We start from the raw sequence: 17,132 nt of genomic DNA, 5'->3' as shown, positions 1-17,132 counted from the left end.
GATCCCTGTGATAGGAATGGAGTAAATCCACAGGCAAGCAAGATGTTAGCATTCTCCACCCATTGTCCAGTCATGGTCAGAGGTTTGAGAAAGACAGAATGGCCTGAATGCCCAGACATCTGCATGTACACTTTTGCAGCTTCTCCAACTTTAACGTGTAACAATTACGTCCTAGGCTTGTATCTCCCAGCACTGTGCATGCTGTACCTTCACAGCAACTCAGGAGATTTTAGGGATAATTTTAGCTACATACAACTTTTATTTTTAACTTCAGAATCAAACCTCTTAGATGCCCTTAAAATTAAAAATAAATCAGATATCAAAAAAGTAGTAAAAAAAAAAAAAGAATCTGAGCAATAAGCTAGTAGCAAGTTACAGCAAAAATGCAATTTCTCTGTATACCTTGCCTGACCCAGGTCAACCTTTGGTTTCAAGCAGATAAAATGGGCCATTCCAAGTACCAGCCTTCAGAGGGTCTTTACTTACAGGGCACTGTTCACACTAATCAAATATTCCATTCTTAAATGGTATGTCCCATGGGTCTAGAACAATGATAGTACCGCAATGATCATTTGTTAGAAGTCAGGTGGGAGAAAAAAAAAGTCATTTGAATTTAACAAGCGGCAGAGTTGTGACTGCACAAGGCCATTTACAAGAAACGGCTCTGTTAGGACAAAGGAAATAGACTCCTGGGCTTCCACCTTGAGGCTTCCCCATAGGTAAGGTCTAAAGCCGAGTAGACATCCACATGCTACACCCTTCATTTGCTCCAGGGTCCGCAGAACCCCATACTGAGCCATAAAGGGAAGAAACAAAAGGAGCCCTGGCTGCTACTCCTACTGGAGGACTTCCACCTGATCTTCACACGCGGGCTGCCTACTCCCCAGCCCTCAGATCTTACAGACAAGGCACCACCTCACATTTTCCTATTTTATACTCCGTATAGCAATTTGCAGCAACGGGACAGCTACAGTTACATACGTGTGTACGCTTTTCATGTCTAGCTCCCGACCCACCCACTGTCCTCCCCTACCACTAGATCATCAACTCCTTGAGGGCAGATGACCAGACAACCTCATGCACCTTTGCATCCTACAACACTACATGGCACATAGTAAGTGCTCAATAAATTTTCTTGGACTCTGATTCAAGTACAATCCCTTCTTAAGCAGTGACAAATGGGCACGATTGCATAATGTAGAATAAAAAACGTAGCCTCACGGTGGGCACAACCAAGCTGGCATCCCTCTACTTCCTATTCCAAGGAAACTTTTGCTAAATAGTCAAAATATAGAAACAGCACTTTCCCTCTGAACCCTTAGAGCTTAGTGTATCCACAACCATGTGGACACGGGACTCACAAATTACATCAAGAGTATGAATTAATGCATTTAATCCAGAAGGTATATGAAAAATGAAGAAAACACAAATTTAATGACATCTCACAGCTAATTCAGAAAATACAGGGTGGTACAGGAGAAAGCAGCAGGTTCTTTCATGAGACAGGCCTGGATTCCAATCCTACCTCCATCACTTGGTACATCACTCTGAGCCCCACTGCCTCATTAGTAAAAGGAAGATAGTATCTCCCTCCAAAGGTTGCTGAGAGCATCAGAGATAATGGTTATGAGGCACAAGACAGAACATGAGTAAGCACATGAGTGGCTTATCTTACAATGGAATATAAGAACCCCACTGGAGTTCTGGTGCTAAGGACCTAGATGGGATCACAAACCTCCCTACCTTCTTGTAGAACTTCAAGCCACACACCCTCATGCCACATTTGCCTCAATTACTGAGAACTCTTAGAATCATGGGGCGCCTGGGTAGCTCAGTCGGTTAAGCATCCAACTTCGGGTCAGGTCATGATCTCATGGTTCATGAGTTCGAGCCCCACATTGGGCTCTGTGCTGACAGCTCAGAGCCTGGAGCCTGCTTCAGATTCTGTCTGTCTCCCTCTCTCTGCCCCTCTCTCTGCCCCTCTCTCACTTACGTGCTCACACTCTCTCAAAAATGAATAAACTTAAAAAATAAAAGAACTCATAGAATCACAAAAGATAATTTGAAAACATTTCACAAACAGCAAAGCACCAAATTGCCCAAATAGGGAATACTGCTCACTTAAACGTGCCTGACTCCAAATAAAGCATCATAAGGAACATTTTGCTTTTAGAAAGCCCTAGACTACTGGGCTACTACTACTCCCTTGATGATGGTACATCATGACAGACTGATCTGGCTTGGTGACAGTGAAAAAAAATAGATTTTGTTGGCCATTTCACTGTCCTCCTCCTCTTTTAATTCACCAGTTTTCCACAAGGAGTCATGTGAAGCATGATGTCAACTTACTATGAACGCTTAGTATTCCTGGGCGCCTACTACAAAGGAATGATATGGAGAATACCAGGATGAGTAAGAATCTGTTACAAAGTGTCACTTCAACACAACTGGCAAGTTATGTGCAATTAACAGTCAGCCCAGTGTGGTCAGCTACTCAGTTCCTGTCCTGTTTCAGCCCATATCAAATCCTTCTCTAGCCAAGTCAGTAAATGCCTGCTGAGACTCTTCCCTGGGCCAAGCGCTGTGCTGAATAAGGAAAAGTGCCAGGGCCTGTAAGATATGACCCTGGTCTTCTAGGAGCCCACAATGTGAATTGGCAAATAAAACAGACATAAATGATGGCTAAGAGTATAATGAATGGCTACGAAGCTACACATAAAAGCATCCCTTTATTTTACAATCACACCTCATACAAGGTGGTATTTAATCAAGGGCCCGATGAGTAAGAGAAATAATTCATACTATTCATACAATAAAAAGATCAAAAAGAGGAGAACTGTTTTTCCCACCTCCTCCAAGCTGATGCTGGCCTACAAGGACACTGGGAAGAGGAGTGATTTCAGAAGAGCCTTGAAGGCTGGGTAGAATCCTAGAAAGAGAGAAGCCAAGAAGCACCTGCCATGCAGGAGAGTCACTGCGAGAAAAGGCATAATGGAGGGAAAGTTCTGTGTGCAGGGAGTGTTCAAGCAAGGAGACAGAAGAGGAGAGGGGTCTGGCCAGACTGTGGACGATTTCGAGAACAGCTCTGGGAGGGATACAGAAGTTACAGAGGTGAGTGTGGAAGGGAAACCCTAACAACAAACATGGCCAAAGAGCCTCTCAAATCACACCAATGTCTAGAATAACACGATAGGGCTTTGACAGGAAAACTGGGCCACAAGATTAAATCTGCACTCTGATACCTTTCAATATTTCAAAGGAATCAAGGAAGATGGCAAAAGCTAAAGGCCAGAATTTAGGCTTACAATGAATAAACAAAATTTGTATCTATGGGTGCAGAATTCCAAGTAGTGAAACCCCAGTGCAAATGCTCCTCATCCACGCTTTGCTCTAGGAACACAAATCAAAATGTCCTCCTCTCAGTATTATGAAAAAGAGAGATGCTACACACACAAAAGAAATACCATTAGGGTTATCAATGAGGAGATAACCACAAACAACAGGAAGATGCTACAATGTCAATATTTCCTAACGGTCAGGCCTACTTGGGCTGAGGAAATCTCTCAAAGGAAGTAGTGGAAACCTCATGGTTAGAGTCACTTACAAGAAGACCGCAAGGCACAATCCTGTGGTCTACTCTTTCACGTACGTCTGACCACGCAGAAAGTTAAGTTCAGGTGAGTGACAGTGGCTGGGCAGCAGGGAGCCAAGCTGAACCACGTTTGAAGAAAAAAACCAGAAAACAGATTCTGATTCCTGATCCAGTTACAACAGTGCGTTCAGTTTGTGAAAATCCATCAACCTGCATACTTAATGATATGGGCCCATTTCTGTTTGTATCTTCTTCTTCAATAAAAAGATCTTCTAAAGGCTGATTTGGAAATATCCTCCTCCATAACAACCAAAAAAAGTTTTCAAGGGGTGCGTGGGTGGCTCAGTCAGTTACATGTCTAACTCTTGATTTTGGCTCAGGTCATGATCTCACAATTCATGGGATCGAGCCACATATCATCAGGCTCTGTGCTGACAGTGTTGAGCCTGCTTGGGATGCTCTCCCCTCCCCCCCCCCATTCCACCCCCTGGCACTCACGCATGCCAAGCACTCTCTCAAAAAAAAAAAAAAAAAATTAACAAAACAAAACCTATTTTTAAAAAATACTAATGTTAAAGAAGTACTCCATTAAATGAGGATCTGGTAAATTCACAATCTAGAAATTTCTAAAGCAAACAAATGCTTTCCACAAGGCCGACAACTCTGACACTCAAAACTGCTATTGAGAAAGGACACTGGAGAGAATGAACCTGGCAAGCTTAATGGTTCCACAAACCCAGAAGGCCACATAGTTCTAAACAGTCCCTACTGGTTCACATCTGGAGGGCCCCATTCGTTGGCAGTGGAATAAGGATTGTGTGATAAGGCCCGAGGACTCACCAATTCCAAGTTTATAGCTTCCCGGTCCCAAGACATTTGGACTGACTTGGCCTTCTAAGTTCACCAGGCAGAAGTCCTTGGGGATAACAAATCCCAATTATTCAAGATAGCCCACTGTCACTAAAAAGAGACAGCTTCCTCGGAAGAACCACAAGACTGACCATACTGGGGACTAAAAGGGCCAGAAGTGAAACTAACCTACAAAACCCATCGACCGGATTCTTAGCCTTTGCAAGTAGGCTCCCCAGCTTTCACAGAGATGAGGTGGGGCAGTACTGACCTCACTGGGCAATGTTGCCATGGAACAAATCTAATTGTGTCCTACCAACGTCTCCTATTAGTTATCCTAATGCTTTCTTCTACACACACACACACACACTCCCTAAAAGTAAATAAATGAGCTTATCTTCCATCTTTCTGCCATTGTAAGTCATCTTCTTTACCTTCCCCACCAAAATAAAAATAACTCCATTATCATTCTTTAATATTCCCATCTAAATCCAAACCTTCTCTTGCCCTGTTCCCAATTACTGCAAAGTTTTATCTGATTATAAACTACCTACATTTCCTTGAATGATTTATTTATATTTCTAGATGAAAATGAGACAATAATTGCTTCTATCCTCTCAATTCAAAAAACCACATACGCTGTCCTCAAATCCCAAACCACAAATGCTAAAGATTATGAATAAGAGGAATGTCTATTTGCTTATAACTACTGAAGAAATAACTAGAGTCTTGCATGGAGAACAATCAGCTCATTCTTGACCTACCATCCTATTTATCTTTCTATTCTCAAAGCTAATTGCTTATATAAGCATGCCAATTTGCCCTGATTATAGGATTCTTAATAAATGAATGTTGTTTACATTTCACAAGTGTATTTGAATTTCTCTCCGGGAAGCCAAGCTCATCAAGTCTTTGTAAGTGGTAAAACCAGAGATCAAAGCAAAAGGCCTACATTGAACCAACAAACAATTAAGCTTGAGAATAGAGGCCTAAGCAAAAATACAATTGATTTATTGATTTTCCTACTCCAGAAGTACACCTCAGGGCCATTGTTCACTCTTGAGCTATAATATATAGAACTTTCTCCGTCAATTTTCATCATGATTATTTGATGATCATTTCTTAAATAGTTAAATGAGTCTAAAATTCAACAGACTTGGATCCATTTCTTATTTCTCATCTTGATGCTTTCAGTTGAATCAAAGGTCTTTAAGATTTTGGGGGGAAAATTTTGTTTGTTATTTATTTATTTATTTTACCTCTTCTCCACTTAGCCTAATTTCCCCATAATTTTTGGTACTTCTTAAACAATTCCTTTCCTACTACACCCAACTTATCAACCCAGGCATCTATGGTTTGAGGCTCCCAGGTGATGCCAATATACAGCCAAGTTTGAGGACTACCATTTAGGCTTGTCAATCCCTTCATTATCCGGCCTTAAAGCATTCAGCGCAACTCCCAAGGGCAAAAAAAGAACACAGAAAAGAAGTCAGGTTCCAGCGCAAATCCTTAATTCAAGGCAGGACCTTCAGGTAACAGGCATACCTTAGTGCCCAACATGAGCCACAGGGCCAAAAATGTAAACAATCGGACACCTTTCCCAAAGCCAACAAGTTCTTAGTATAAACCAGGCACGGGCACCATTTACCCCACAGAAATCAGTCGAGAGAGATTACCTGCGGCTATAGCAGGATCTAAACACCTCAAAGCTTTCAGCTTTTGTAGCAACGGACAGAGGGACTTACAAACAGCAACTCCTCAAAGAACAAAGTATATATGTGTGAATTCCAAGTCACTAAAGCCCATTACAGGCTGCACAAGAACACCAAAAATGTGATCTGAGGAACACCTTTGGTGTGTCCTAAAAGCTAGAAAAAGTTTGTTATGAGGTGACTATCTGTAAGCTCTGCCACTGGTCATGGGTTTTTGTTTTGTGTGTGGTGGGCACGAAGATGTGACTCAGTTTGGTTTTTTTTTTATTAAGACTGTGAGCAGAAAGTACACTTCTCCTGTTTACAACAAATACCACTAAACCTCAAGTAGGAATTCCCAGCCATCCTGGCCCACATTTGTGGGCCTCCGCTGCATCATAGCTCTCCGGCCTACCAGCTCTTCCCTAGACACTGCTTCCAAATTATATCCAATGGAAACTGCATACTCCTTGGTGTTTGGTTGAAAGCTCCGGGAAAAGAGGACAGGGTGACTCGGAAAGGGGGAGACCACCTGCAGTCTGTGCAGGCACTATCTTAAAGGAAAGAAAAGACAGGAGTTATCTCTGCCAGCAGTATTCAAGTAGATGAGAGCGAACAAGGTGCATGAAGTCTCTCTATACAAATCATGACCCCAAAGCCTGGGGACATAGTTCTCGTGGTGGGGAAAGGGAAGAAACATCCCCATTCTAGAAGGGAAGAGACAGTTTGCAACTCACTCCCCCACTCTTAAGCAATTCAGTCTGTTCTTTTCTAAGGTGTCAGTGCTTTGTTCCTAAGAGGCTTCCAACTGCCAGCACCCTCTTGCCAAGTGGAAAGGATCATCTGGAATCAGCACTGCTTCTATCAGCCATCTTCATGCCACATGTTTGTTACCCGTAAGCATAAAGAAGCCCACTTCACCTTGCCCTTTTGCCCCAAGTCCTAAGTATGAAAAAAAGGAGCACACTTCTAAGACCAAGCCCTTCAAGCAACAGTTTCTGTAAAGTAAAATGAATTTCCAGAACAAACATGAGCCCACACTTTTTTCTTAAGCCCAGGAGGACTCTACGCGGCGGGGAGGGGATCCTTCCCCACTCTCAGGTGCTAGGATTCTAGGTCTAGAAACTGCCGACAGCAGGCTCACCTCAAAGAGGGCACCACTGAAGCCAATAATACACTAGCCAGGTCTTGGGTTTGCAAAGAACTTCCAGTCACCAGCATTTTTCATACAGCTTCTGTGTGAGCAACTCTAACGGAGAGCTCACTGTTCATTTCTTTGACAACTCTAAATGTTAATATACTTTTCCTTAAGCTTAGGGGGCTTTCAGTCAATGACCCTGGCAATTCTACTCTCTAGACCACACAGAATACAGCTAAAACACAGTCCTGCACCAAGCTCTTCAAAATGCAAAGTCAGCTGATGCAGCACAGGATGGTAGATTCTGGAAATTTTACACTTTCAAGTGCTATCATCTAAAAAAATCTCCTATCTTAATAGTTGTGTCAAATTTTATTCCAACTTACAGAGGAAGAAAATCAAGAACCAGAGGAAAGATTTTAACTTGCTCAACCTGGTGCAGCAGATTAATTCTAGAAACTAGGTCTCCTGCCTCCCAGGCCAATGCTATTTGCTAAATGAGAGGCCACCAGCAAAAGTAATTCTTATCGCCCAAGGACTTAAGGGCATGCATACCTTTTCTTCCCAAAGGTCATCAGTTTGTGTTGCTGCCAGTCTCTTACTGGAGCCAAACATTTGTATTCAGATAATAACCTCTGATTGATTTCTGTACTGGATATCCAAATATACTGGCATTATGGGAGGTGGAATGCACCCCAATAAAAAGCATATATTCCCAACTTTGGTGAAATAAAGCGGCTCAGTGATAGTACCTAGGATGAGCTAGAATGGCTCAAAGTTACCACACTCCACCCTGCCCCCAGCCCAACTTCTCTACCTCCTTTCCGTAATAGGAGAAAGGATGTGAGAAAAGTCAGCAAGCATCTGACGATGACCTAACTACACTCTCACCCATCCATCTGCTCAGCAGACTGCATGGCAAGAGCTCTCCTTGGAAGTGGTTAAAAGAGAACAACACCTTGCAAAGGGAAATAAACTTAAACGTTAAAACTTGACTTTCCTTGTCCTTTCACAAGGAATTACATTCACAGTATATGCATGGCACTGACAGATTGTCTCTCCTCTGATTTGGAAATCCTAAATTCCCAACCAAGGTAGTTCAAGTCTGCCTTGATAGAAAAAACCAAAGAGCACACTTTCAGACCAAATCAGTATTTAACTCCATGCCTGAAAAATGGAACGGCATAGTGAGGATGCCAAAATGTTTGACACTGAAAATAAAACATCAAGCGCACCTCACAGCGGTCACTTCTAAGACATTTTTGTCTATTTTATACAGCTTGAAACTTGCATTTATCAGATTTAGGGATTTTTTTTTTCTTAAACAGCTTTACTGCTAGCTCCAGGCATTTTCCCCCTTTCCAGTTCAAAGGCCTCAGGAAGTATAATATAATATGGGGTGGGGGAGAGGGGGCAGAGAGACCAATCTGGATTAAAAATCCTAGATCAGTTATTCCATATCTGTAGGACTGTGGGCAACTTAGGTAATTTTATTTCCAGAATGATTGTGAGGATTAAATGAATAATGTAAGCATGGGGGGGGGGGGGGGGGAACTCATAATAGGTACTCAGAAAATGTTCCTACTTCTTCCTAAAGCAGAATGACTATGTTCAACCTCAGGGCAAGAAGGAAAAAAAACTGGAAAGAAATCGACTCAAATTATTCACACACCCAAGTAGTTCTCAGTATCAGACATAATACTGCCCTAAACCATCACTTTCTAATCCGTCTTTTTGAATCTGTTTGCACAGCAGCCTGATATCTGATATCACACAGAGATATAGCAGCTAGGATAGAGGGCTTAAAATTATCCTCTCCTCTGACATTCAAAGAACGAATCCTTGCGACAGCTCCTTGACAAAGGCATTAGGGAACTTATATTTCATTTGTAAACAATGACTTCAAGCCAAAAATTAGTGAATGGTACGGAATGTCTAATGTAGAAAAAGGTGTTCTTGGACAGAGACCATCAATTCTTCACCCCACCCCAAAATAAACTTCATAGCATCATCTTTGAAAATAAAGGGCAGAGGAGGGTGTATGTATATGTATGTATGTATATTTCCAACATTTAGGCAATGTTTAATACAATGAAGAGCCACATGGATATTTAATTATAAATGTGTAGGACCCAAAAAATACATACACACCAATGTTACCTGTAAAATTTGTGACATACACACCCTAAAGGAATAAAAGTAGGTGACCGAGTTTATGAAATACTTCTATCGAACAGTTTAACAAAAACATCACACACGTATGCACAAAGGCACACCACTTTACTGCCCTATCTGAAAGGTAGGTACAAAGATGCAAACAGTTACATGTATACAAGGAGTAATGTTTTCCCAGAAGTACATTTTATAACTACTATGACAGTGCTGAAGACAAGCTCAAGGAGAGAGACTCTCCTTAGGAAGATTAAGCTCCTAAGATTTGGATCCAATTTTTACTAGTCTTTAATTACAGGAAGTTCAGGAATTCAAATCTATTTCAAAACTTTTCCTATAAAAAATCACTATTTTTTTAAAGTTAACCCCTCCACTGATCTTAATTCCACAATCTCTAACTCACTCCTTTCCTCTTTCCATTCATATCTATTAGTTTTTTTAGAGTCATACAATGTAACTTAGACTGATGAAGAGGTAAGGAAACAGTCTCTGAGTAGGTTTGGTCTCAAGATTTTCCAGAAATAGATGGACTTGTCATTTTCATTTTTATTTACTCCTTCCCAATGCTTTAAGTATGCTAGAGCTTGAGAGTGTAATTGTTTTCCATGTCTGAAATGTCTCATTAATTATTGACGTAAACCATACTTACTTACAACGAGGTGCTTGTATGCTTTCCTGTACAGTACTACTATCCAGTTTTCCTCCCAAATCACATATATGTTTATCACATAAGGAAGTCTAGTATCAATAATGCCAATATGATTCCCTGTGCCACAGGGTAAAGAATTTTCTCCACATAGGTACCTCAAAATATGCCACCTAAAATTTATCCTTCTACCTTGATCTCTAGAATTAAATGGTTTGAGTTGACTACTTAAGCAACTCACAAAGAAAACCAAAGTTGAGAGCATCACCTGTATAACTTCAGGGAAAAAAAAAAATTATCTTAAGAGAAATCACCTTAACTCTGGACTTCCATTAGCGCAGAAAGAGGACACCTTTTAATTCCTCTTGTAGGTTTCCAAACAGCAGCTACAGCTGACTAGGGGGAGTTCCAATAAATACATTAACGTCCAAGTGCATCACCAACAAGGCAGTCCCCAAGCTGAGACTTCTCCAAAAGCTTTGTCTCTATTCCGAAAAGGTCAGCCTGATATTTTTTGGTTTCGTTTTTTGTTGTGAGGTGCTTAAATATCATCAACAATTAAGAACCACATCCAGCAATTGTGTGTGACACACAGTAGAGTAAAAGTAACCACAACAACCAACCATTGCCCCAAGGAGTTTGTCATGCAGAATCATAAATGTGACATACTAAGTCTGTGACTGCTAGACTTGAGTAACACAAATCCACCATGCTAATGATGAAACATTTTTCTAAAGATTAATTCATATCATGTGTTATTAATCAACAGCATAACTGAAATCTCAGGCAAAACACGCTATCCCAATTGAGCAGAGCTTAATTGCATTATTGTGATCTGGTTTTCCTGTGTCACTGGCCCTTCCATTTCCAGTATACACGTACATACACACAGCACCACAGGATGAAAAGACAGAAAGCCCAGAGCTGGGAGGTAAGAACCATCTGTCTGGAAGGAAGAGGATTTTGAATAAAAACGTTTGTCTCTGGAAAGACAGGTCAAGTATGCACCCAGGCTGCCTTGAGAAGTAATTAAGCCTATGCTGTTTCATTTCAGGGTGTCCCATCTTGCACAACGACAGGAGCAGCTGTGGGAGATCACAGAAGATGCAAAGCAAGACAGGCGGCCTCATCTATCTCCCGACTGCCACACCAGACTTTACGGGTGGCGAGAAAAAAGCTTTTGCCCTCTGTTGTCTCGAAGAGCACAAAGCTAACCCAGCCTCCAGAACGCTATACCCCCTGTCAAACCTGCCCTTTTAAAAGGCCTGAAGAAAGGCAAATGTAAATGTCCCGGTGTTCAGACTCAGAACCCTTCCCAAAGTTAGGAGGTTACACGCCAAACACCCGCAGGCACACGCAAATTTGACTGCCTTGAGCACAAGTTTCTCTTGCTGCCTAGCCTCGTAGAGTTTAGAGGTAACTAGCTAAGAAAAGGTAAATGTCCAAGTGTAAGGAATAGGAACGCGTCGGATCTTGCCGGTTTCCCTTCCAACATCCCTTTAAGGAGGCTGGGTCACTAAAAATCGGAAGTCTGGGGACCAGCTGTAGTACAGACTCTGGCTGGGTCGAGGGGGAGGCCGCCACACCCTCCGGAGCTCACAGCACTGACAAGCTGTGGTTGGGAGGGGCTCAGAAACTTAGTCCCAGCAGAAGGGAGAAAGAAGGGAGTCTTCAGTGTCTTGGATTTAAAAAGCTAAAAGCAGACTTCAAGAGGGAGCCGGGGATTTTGCTGTGTGTGCCGGGGATTGGGGGGGGGGGGGGAGGGAAGGGGTCGACCCTGATGTCAGAACAGCTCGAAACACGTCCCCGCAAAACTGCACATTCTTGTGGTCTAAGGTTTAAGACCAAAAGGAACGAGCTGAGGCAAAGCTGCTCTCCCGCCCGGGTTTCAGATCCCGCCCCTCCCAGCTTAGGGACCGGGGCGCCGCACTGCCGCGGGTTTCCTTATCTTTCCCTTTCGGGCCAGCTCCCCTCGTCGGCCAAGCCGCTACGTCCGCCTCCAAGTTCGCCTTCGCGCGCCACCCGCCGCCGGCCACATGCACCCATCTGCCCGGGACCCCGCACGCCGGACGGTCCGCAGGGACTCGGGGGGTGCGGGGCTTTGGGATTTTATTTTTTTGTTGTTGTTTTTTTTTTTAACAAAAAGCCTTAGCGGCACGCCGCCCCCTTCTCCCCGGCCCGCGCCACCTTCCCTTCACGCCCACGCCGCACCTCCCCGGCACACGCGCTGCGTGGTGCTTCTCCCGCCAGACAATGGGCTCTGGGCTGGCCAGGCAGCCCGCCCCGAGCCCCCGGCCCCATCCCGGGACCCCGAGAGAGCTGAGCGCGGGGGCTGGAGGGGAGCGGAGAAGAGTAAGGCCGGGGAGGCCACAATGGGGAAGGTGGGCGCCTCCCCCTTGGGACAGGAGGCTCGCTCCCGGCGCCGGGAGAAGAAGAGGGGGCGGGGGTCAGCTGCGCCTCCCCGCCCGGAGCCCCGCCGCGCACTCACCAGCACGATGGCAAATCGCTCTTCCAGTTCACCTGGCTCGGGCATCGGCAGCTTCAAAGGCACGTTGTGCGCCCTGAAATCGGTCTGCTGCGAATCCATGCTCCCCGCGTTGCCCATGTTGGCTGCACGCCGGGGCCGGGGGCTGCTCCGGGCCCCTCGCGTTCGCTTCGGAAATCAGAACAGCTCCCGGCGGCCGGCTCCCGCCCCGTGGCGCGACCCGCCCGGCTCCCCGCTCTCGGCTGCGCCCCGGCGAGTGTGCAGCGCGCACCGCTCCCTAGCAGCGCTCCGAGCCGAGCCGCCCCCCGGCCTCCCTCATGCTCTCCACCGCCCCAGCGCCGCCCCGGCCTCTTTGCCTCGGGAGGGGTCGTCAGGGCGCCGGGCGCCTATCTGCATGTTGCTCCTCTGGCACGCCGCCCCCTGCCTGCGATCGCGGCCAGCTGGCGCGTGCGTCCTCGGACTCGGTCTTGCGCCGGGCCGCGGCCGCCGCTGACACTTGCAGCCCCCGGCCGGCGAAAACAACGCTCTCTCGCGAAGCACCTCGAGCAGACAAATGCGGCTCGGCGCTCCCGACACAATGCCCCCCTCGCCCGGCCCCCGCCCCCGGCCCGGCCCCGCCCACTCGCCCCGCGGACTGCCGGGACGCGTAGTTTCTGCCCAAAGTGTCCGCACAGCAAACCCCGCCCGCTCCGGAGAGGGCCGAGCTGGGTTAGGACCGCTTGCCGCAGAGGCAGTGTGCACGCTCCTGGCTGCAGCTTACGTCCCTTTAGACCCCTCCTCACTCCCACGGTAGAAATAACCACCTCGTCTACGTGGGTTCTGAGACGTAGAAGGCACACCTGACAAGTGAATGCATGATCCAATCAACCGGTGATTGAACGCGAGCATTCTGATTTAAATTTCAGAAGCTTGTTACTGTTCAAAAGGCTCTAGCTTAACAGGTGGCCTGAAAGGTATTGGCAACGTCCTGCTTCATGATTTGGGGAGTGGGTCCGTGGGTGCTTATTTGATTGTTCTTTCTTCCTTACGTAAATCATTTTTGTGTGATTGAAATGTTTTCTAAACAAATACATACTTGTATGGGTTTTCTTTATAAATATCCATTATAGTTGTATGTATATATGGTCAGACGCTAGAAGTTGGAAGAGAAGGATTCCGTTCGATTCAAAACACCGGTCAATAGCTACTATGTATGGGTTACTGGGTTCCTTCGTGGGAGAAAAAGAGGATTGCTCCTGCTCCGGAATACTTCACAATGTAGTGCAGGAGAAATTTTACACAAATAACCATATCTCACGTGAGATAGAAAGGAGGACAGAGTATTTGGGGAGGCTTGGGAGGTGGCGTTTGGCTGTAGCTACCTTATTCCTCCATAGCAGCCTTGTTCCAGGTGTTTTACAAAGAAGATTGGATCCAGCCTTATCTCTGGGATGCTTTCCAGATTATCACTATCCGACATTAAAGCAGTGGAAATAGAACCAACCTTATAAACGACTTTAACCAGGTGCCCATGTTGTAGATTTCAAGGGCATCCACCTGGTTGACTTGTGGCTGAACAACTGTAATTCGTTCTTTCTGCGCTTGGAGCCATGTTTCTTAATCCTGGTGTATCAGAGTCACTTGGGGAGCTTGTTGTGGAAACGCCACACACCTTGGACCCTGCCTATTCAGAATTTCCCGGAGCTGAGAGCTGGAGCACGGACAGGTGTATTTTTAACAAGCTCCCCAGGTCATTCTGATATGCAACCAAAGCTGTTACCTGTTGTTAAAAAGCAACTGCTTCTGGAGAAGGTAACACACCAAGACTAAACATCAAGGACCCCATTTTTCATTTAGCTTTATAAAGCCCAAGATACCTTGAGCATAGTAGATGTTCAATGACTATTTGTTGAATTGACAAATGGGTTTCACCAAAAGCTTATGGAGCAAATACTCACATAAATACTTCGTGTGTGGGTATCATCTATTAAATAAATGACTTCTGGTCTTTTTAAAAAGAAGGAAGAGAGGATAAATAAATTCAAATTAAAAGTCTGAATAGATGCAACCTGTATTTCAAAACTATATTGTATCAAAGTTAACGGTAAGCATGTTACCCATCAAAGAAAGAAAAACAGGAATGTAGATACATACACATACCCCAACTAGTGAAAATGAGTGAGAAAGAAAAGCAGTTAGTTCAAACCAAGTGAGACATTTCTGACCCACAAATGTATTTGTTTTCTTTCCAATCTCTAGACATATACTTTGGATCTGATTGACACAAAATCAGCCCACCCAGGGGGTTGACCGTCTGCATGGAGAAGCTAGAGTTCTTTTCTGCACTTGAGAAATCCTTTTTTATTACATTTATGACTCCCTCTGGCCATATTTCTGCCAGTAACCAGGACCTTTTTCTCCCCTTAAGTCTTATCACATCTAGTCTCTCTCATAATGTCACACTTTGAGAGGAGCCAAAGGACAAAGTGTGCAAATCCATGAACCAAAAGAACTCAGCCACTTCAAGGTTTGCAATCTTTAATATTTGGTTATTATTTGTGAGTGTTATTAAATATAAAAATAAACAAAACACTCCATTATACAATTTCTGTAAGAATTTCTATCAAACAATATTTGGAGGAGGGCTCAGAGGAGGAGGAAGAAGACATTTCTTTGACTGTAACACTCTTAAACTCTCCCCACAAAATTTAAATTGGTTGACCATTTTTATTTATTTTTTTAAATGTTTATTTATTTTTGAGAGAGAGAGACTAGGTACAAGTGGGGGAGGAACAGAGAGAGAGAGAAAGGGAGACACAGAATCCGAAGCAGGCTCCAGGCTCCAAGCTGTCAGCAAAGAGCCAGACGTGGGGCTCAAACTCACGAACCATGAGGTCACGACCTAGGCTGAAGTTGGATGCTTAACCGACTGAGCCACCCAGGCAGCCCGGGGTGATCATTTTTAAATATGTATTTCGTTTTCTGATTATTAAGACATACGATTTGTTATAGCTGCTGTTGCAAAATATTGGCAAAAAATTAACTGTTAAAACTATCCGTTCACCTTCCATGGAAAATGAAATGTTAGAACTTTATATTCTATGTACTAGGCATTTGCAAGTTATGCCAAGGATGGCTTGATCAGGAATTCCCCCATAATGGTGTAATTGCTTTCAAAGAAGCTCTTCCATTCAAAACAAATACTCCTCCTACAAGGTCAGCTGAGTTTCACTGGTATCTCCTCAAGTTTTAAATGTAAGGAGGTGCTCTATAGCTAAGTTCACTTAACTTCTTAAAAAGGCACTGGTGTAAGAAGATTCTCCTTGTGTGTGTAATTATAAGAAATGAGACAAGCACCCTACGATGAACAAAGCCATCAATAGCCCTGAATCAAAACTATGAAATAGTGATAGCTGGGATTTTAGAGTGATTGCTTTATGTCAATTTACATCCACAAGAGTCCTGAAAGATTTATCTATCTATATTTATTTTTTTAAATATTTATTGAGCGCTTACTATGAACCTGATACTCCCATTGATTTTAAACAAAATGTAAACATGGTTTATTCAGTTTCCAAACCCAAGTAATGACGGCTTCAATAATATATTCTCATTAAACTTGAAATCCTGAAAAAGGTGGATGCTAGTGTTAGTGCAGCAACTTAGGAAGGCTAGGACCAGTATTTCTGTGATGGCTTGGTCTTTCCTACATACTTACAAAATTGCCGCTAGAGTGCCATGAATCAAGGATGTGCTCGGGACAACTAGTGGGGAAGAGGTGATTTCAAGTCTGTTCAGAGGTCTGTTCCTTTTATCAGGAGATCAGAAGTCCGTTATTCCTCATGTTCCAGAACTGAATGAGACAGTCATCCCTTGCTACAGGAAGACCTGGGAGACTGAGATAAAACCTGGGGAGGTCACAGTTCCTCAATTGGATAGAATCAAGGTTCAGATAAAAGGTAAAGGGAATAGATATGAGTAAGAAATGGGGAGACAGCAACATCTTCTAACTCCTACCCCCACATTTCACATCTTTGAATATGACTTTATATTTGCATAGGACTTCATATTCCACAAAATACTTTTACTTGCTTGATCTTATTTCATCCTGTCAATACAACAACAAGGAATTTAAAGCTCAACAAGGTGATTTTTCCCTAGTTTATACAAGTGACAGAGTTACAAGTTATGTATTTTGATTTCCAAACCAGTATCCTTTCTTCAAAAAAAAAAAAATAGTTCTCTTGGGGCAGCTGGGTGGCTCAGTCAGGTAATCGTCTGACTCTTGATTTTGGCTCAGGCCAATGACCTCACAGTTCATGAGATGGAGCCCCACATCTTGGGATTCTCTCTCTTCCTCTCTGCCCCTCCTCCTCTCTCAAAATAAATAAATAAACTTTTAAAAAGTAGTTCTCTAAAATTATCATTTAGAGTTAGAAGCATAATGAGATTTCTGTTTCTGATCAAGATAGAGTAATAGGGACCAGACTGAATTTGAAAGTAATAAAATACAGGACAAAATATATTAAACAATGTCCCTCAAGAGTTATGTGAGATAGAAAGAGTATTTGGGGAAGCTT

At 43.7% G+C, this 17,132-nt stretch overlaps 1 protein-coding gene across 14 annotated transcripts in view; it reads right to left on the bottom strand.

Moving 5' to 3' along the window:
* FMNL2 (formin like 2) overlaps positions 1-13,143 on the bottom strand; it is a 312,817-nt gene extending 299,674 nt beyond the window's left edge. For 9 of the 14 annotated variants that reach the window (XM_045033816.1, XM_045033815.1, XM_045033820.1 and 6 more), the window contains exon 1: positions 12,577-13,143. In XM_045033816.1, coding sequence (XP_044889751.1) covers positions 12,577-12,693 — 117 coding nt within the window. In that variant the 5' untranslated portion in view covers positions 12,694-13,143. The remainder of the gene's footprint in view (positions 1-12,576) is intronic. The other 5 variants (XM_023259320.2, XM_045033822.1, XM_023259325.2 and 2 more) reach the window with 1 other exon arrangement.
* Positions 13,144-17,132: the final 3,989 nt, after the last annotated feature.

The sequence above is a fragment of the Felis catus genome, chromosome C1 (genome assembly GCF_018350175.1).
Source record: "Felis catus isolate Fca126 chromosome C1, F.catus_Fca126_mat1.0, whole genome shotgun sequence".
In the NCBI taxonomy this organism is placed as follows: domain Eukaryota; kingdom Metazoa; phylum Chordata; class Mammalia; order Carnivora; family Felidae; genus Felis; species Felis catus.
Note: the sequence above shows the minus strand (reverse complement) of the source record. Positions and strands in the feature narration are given on the sequence as shown.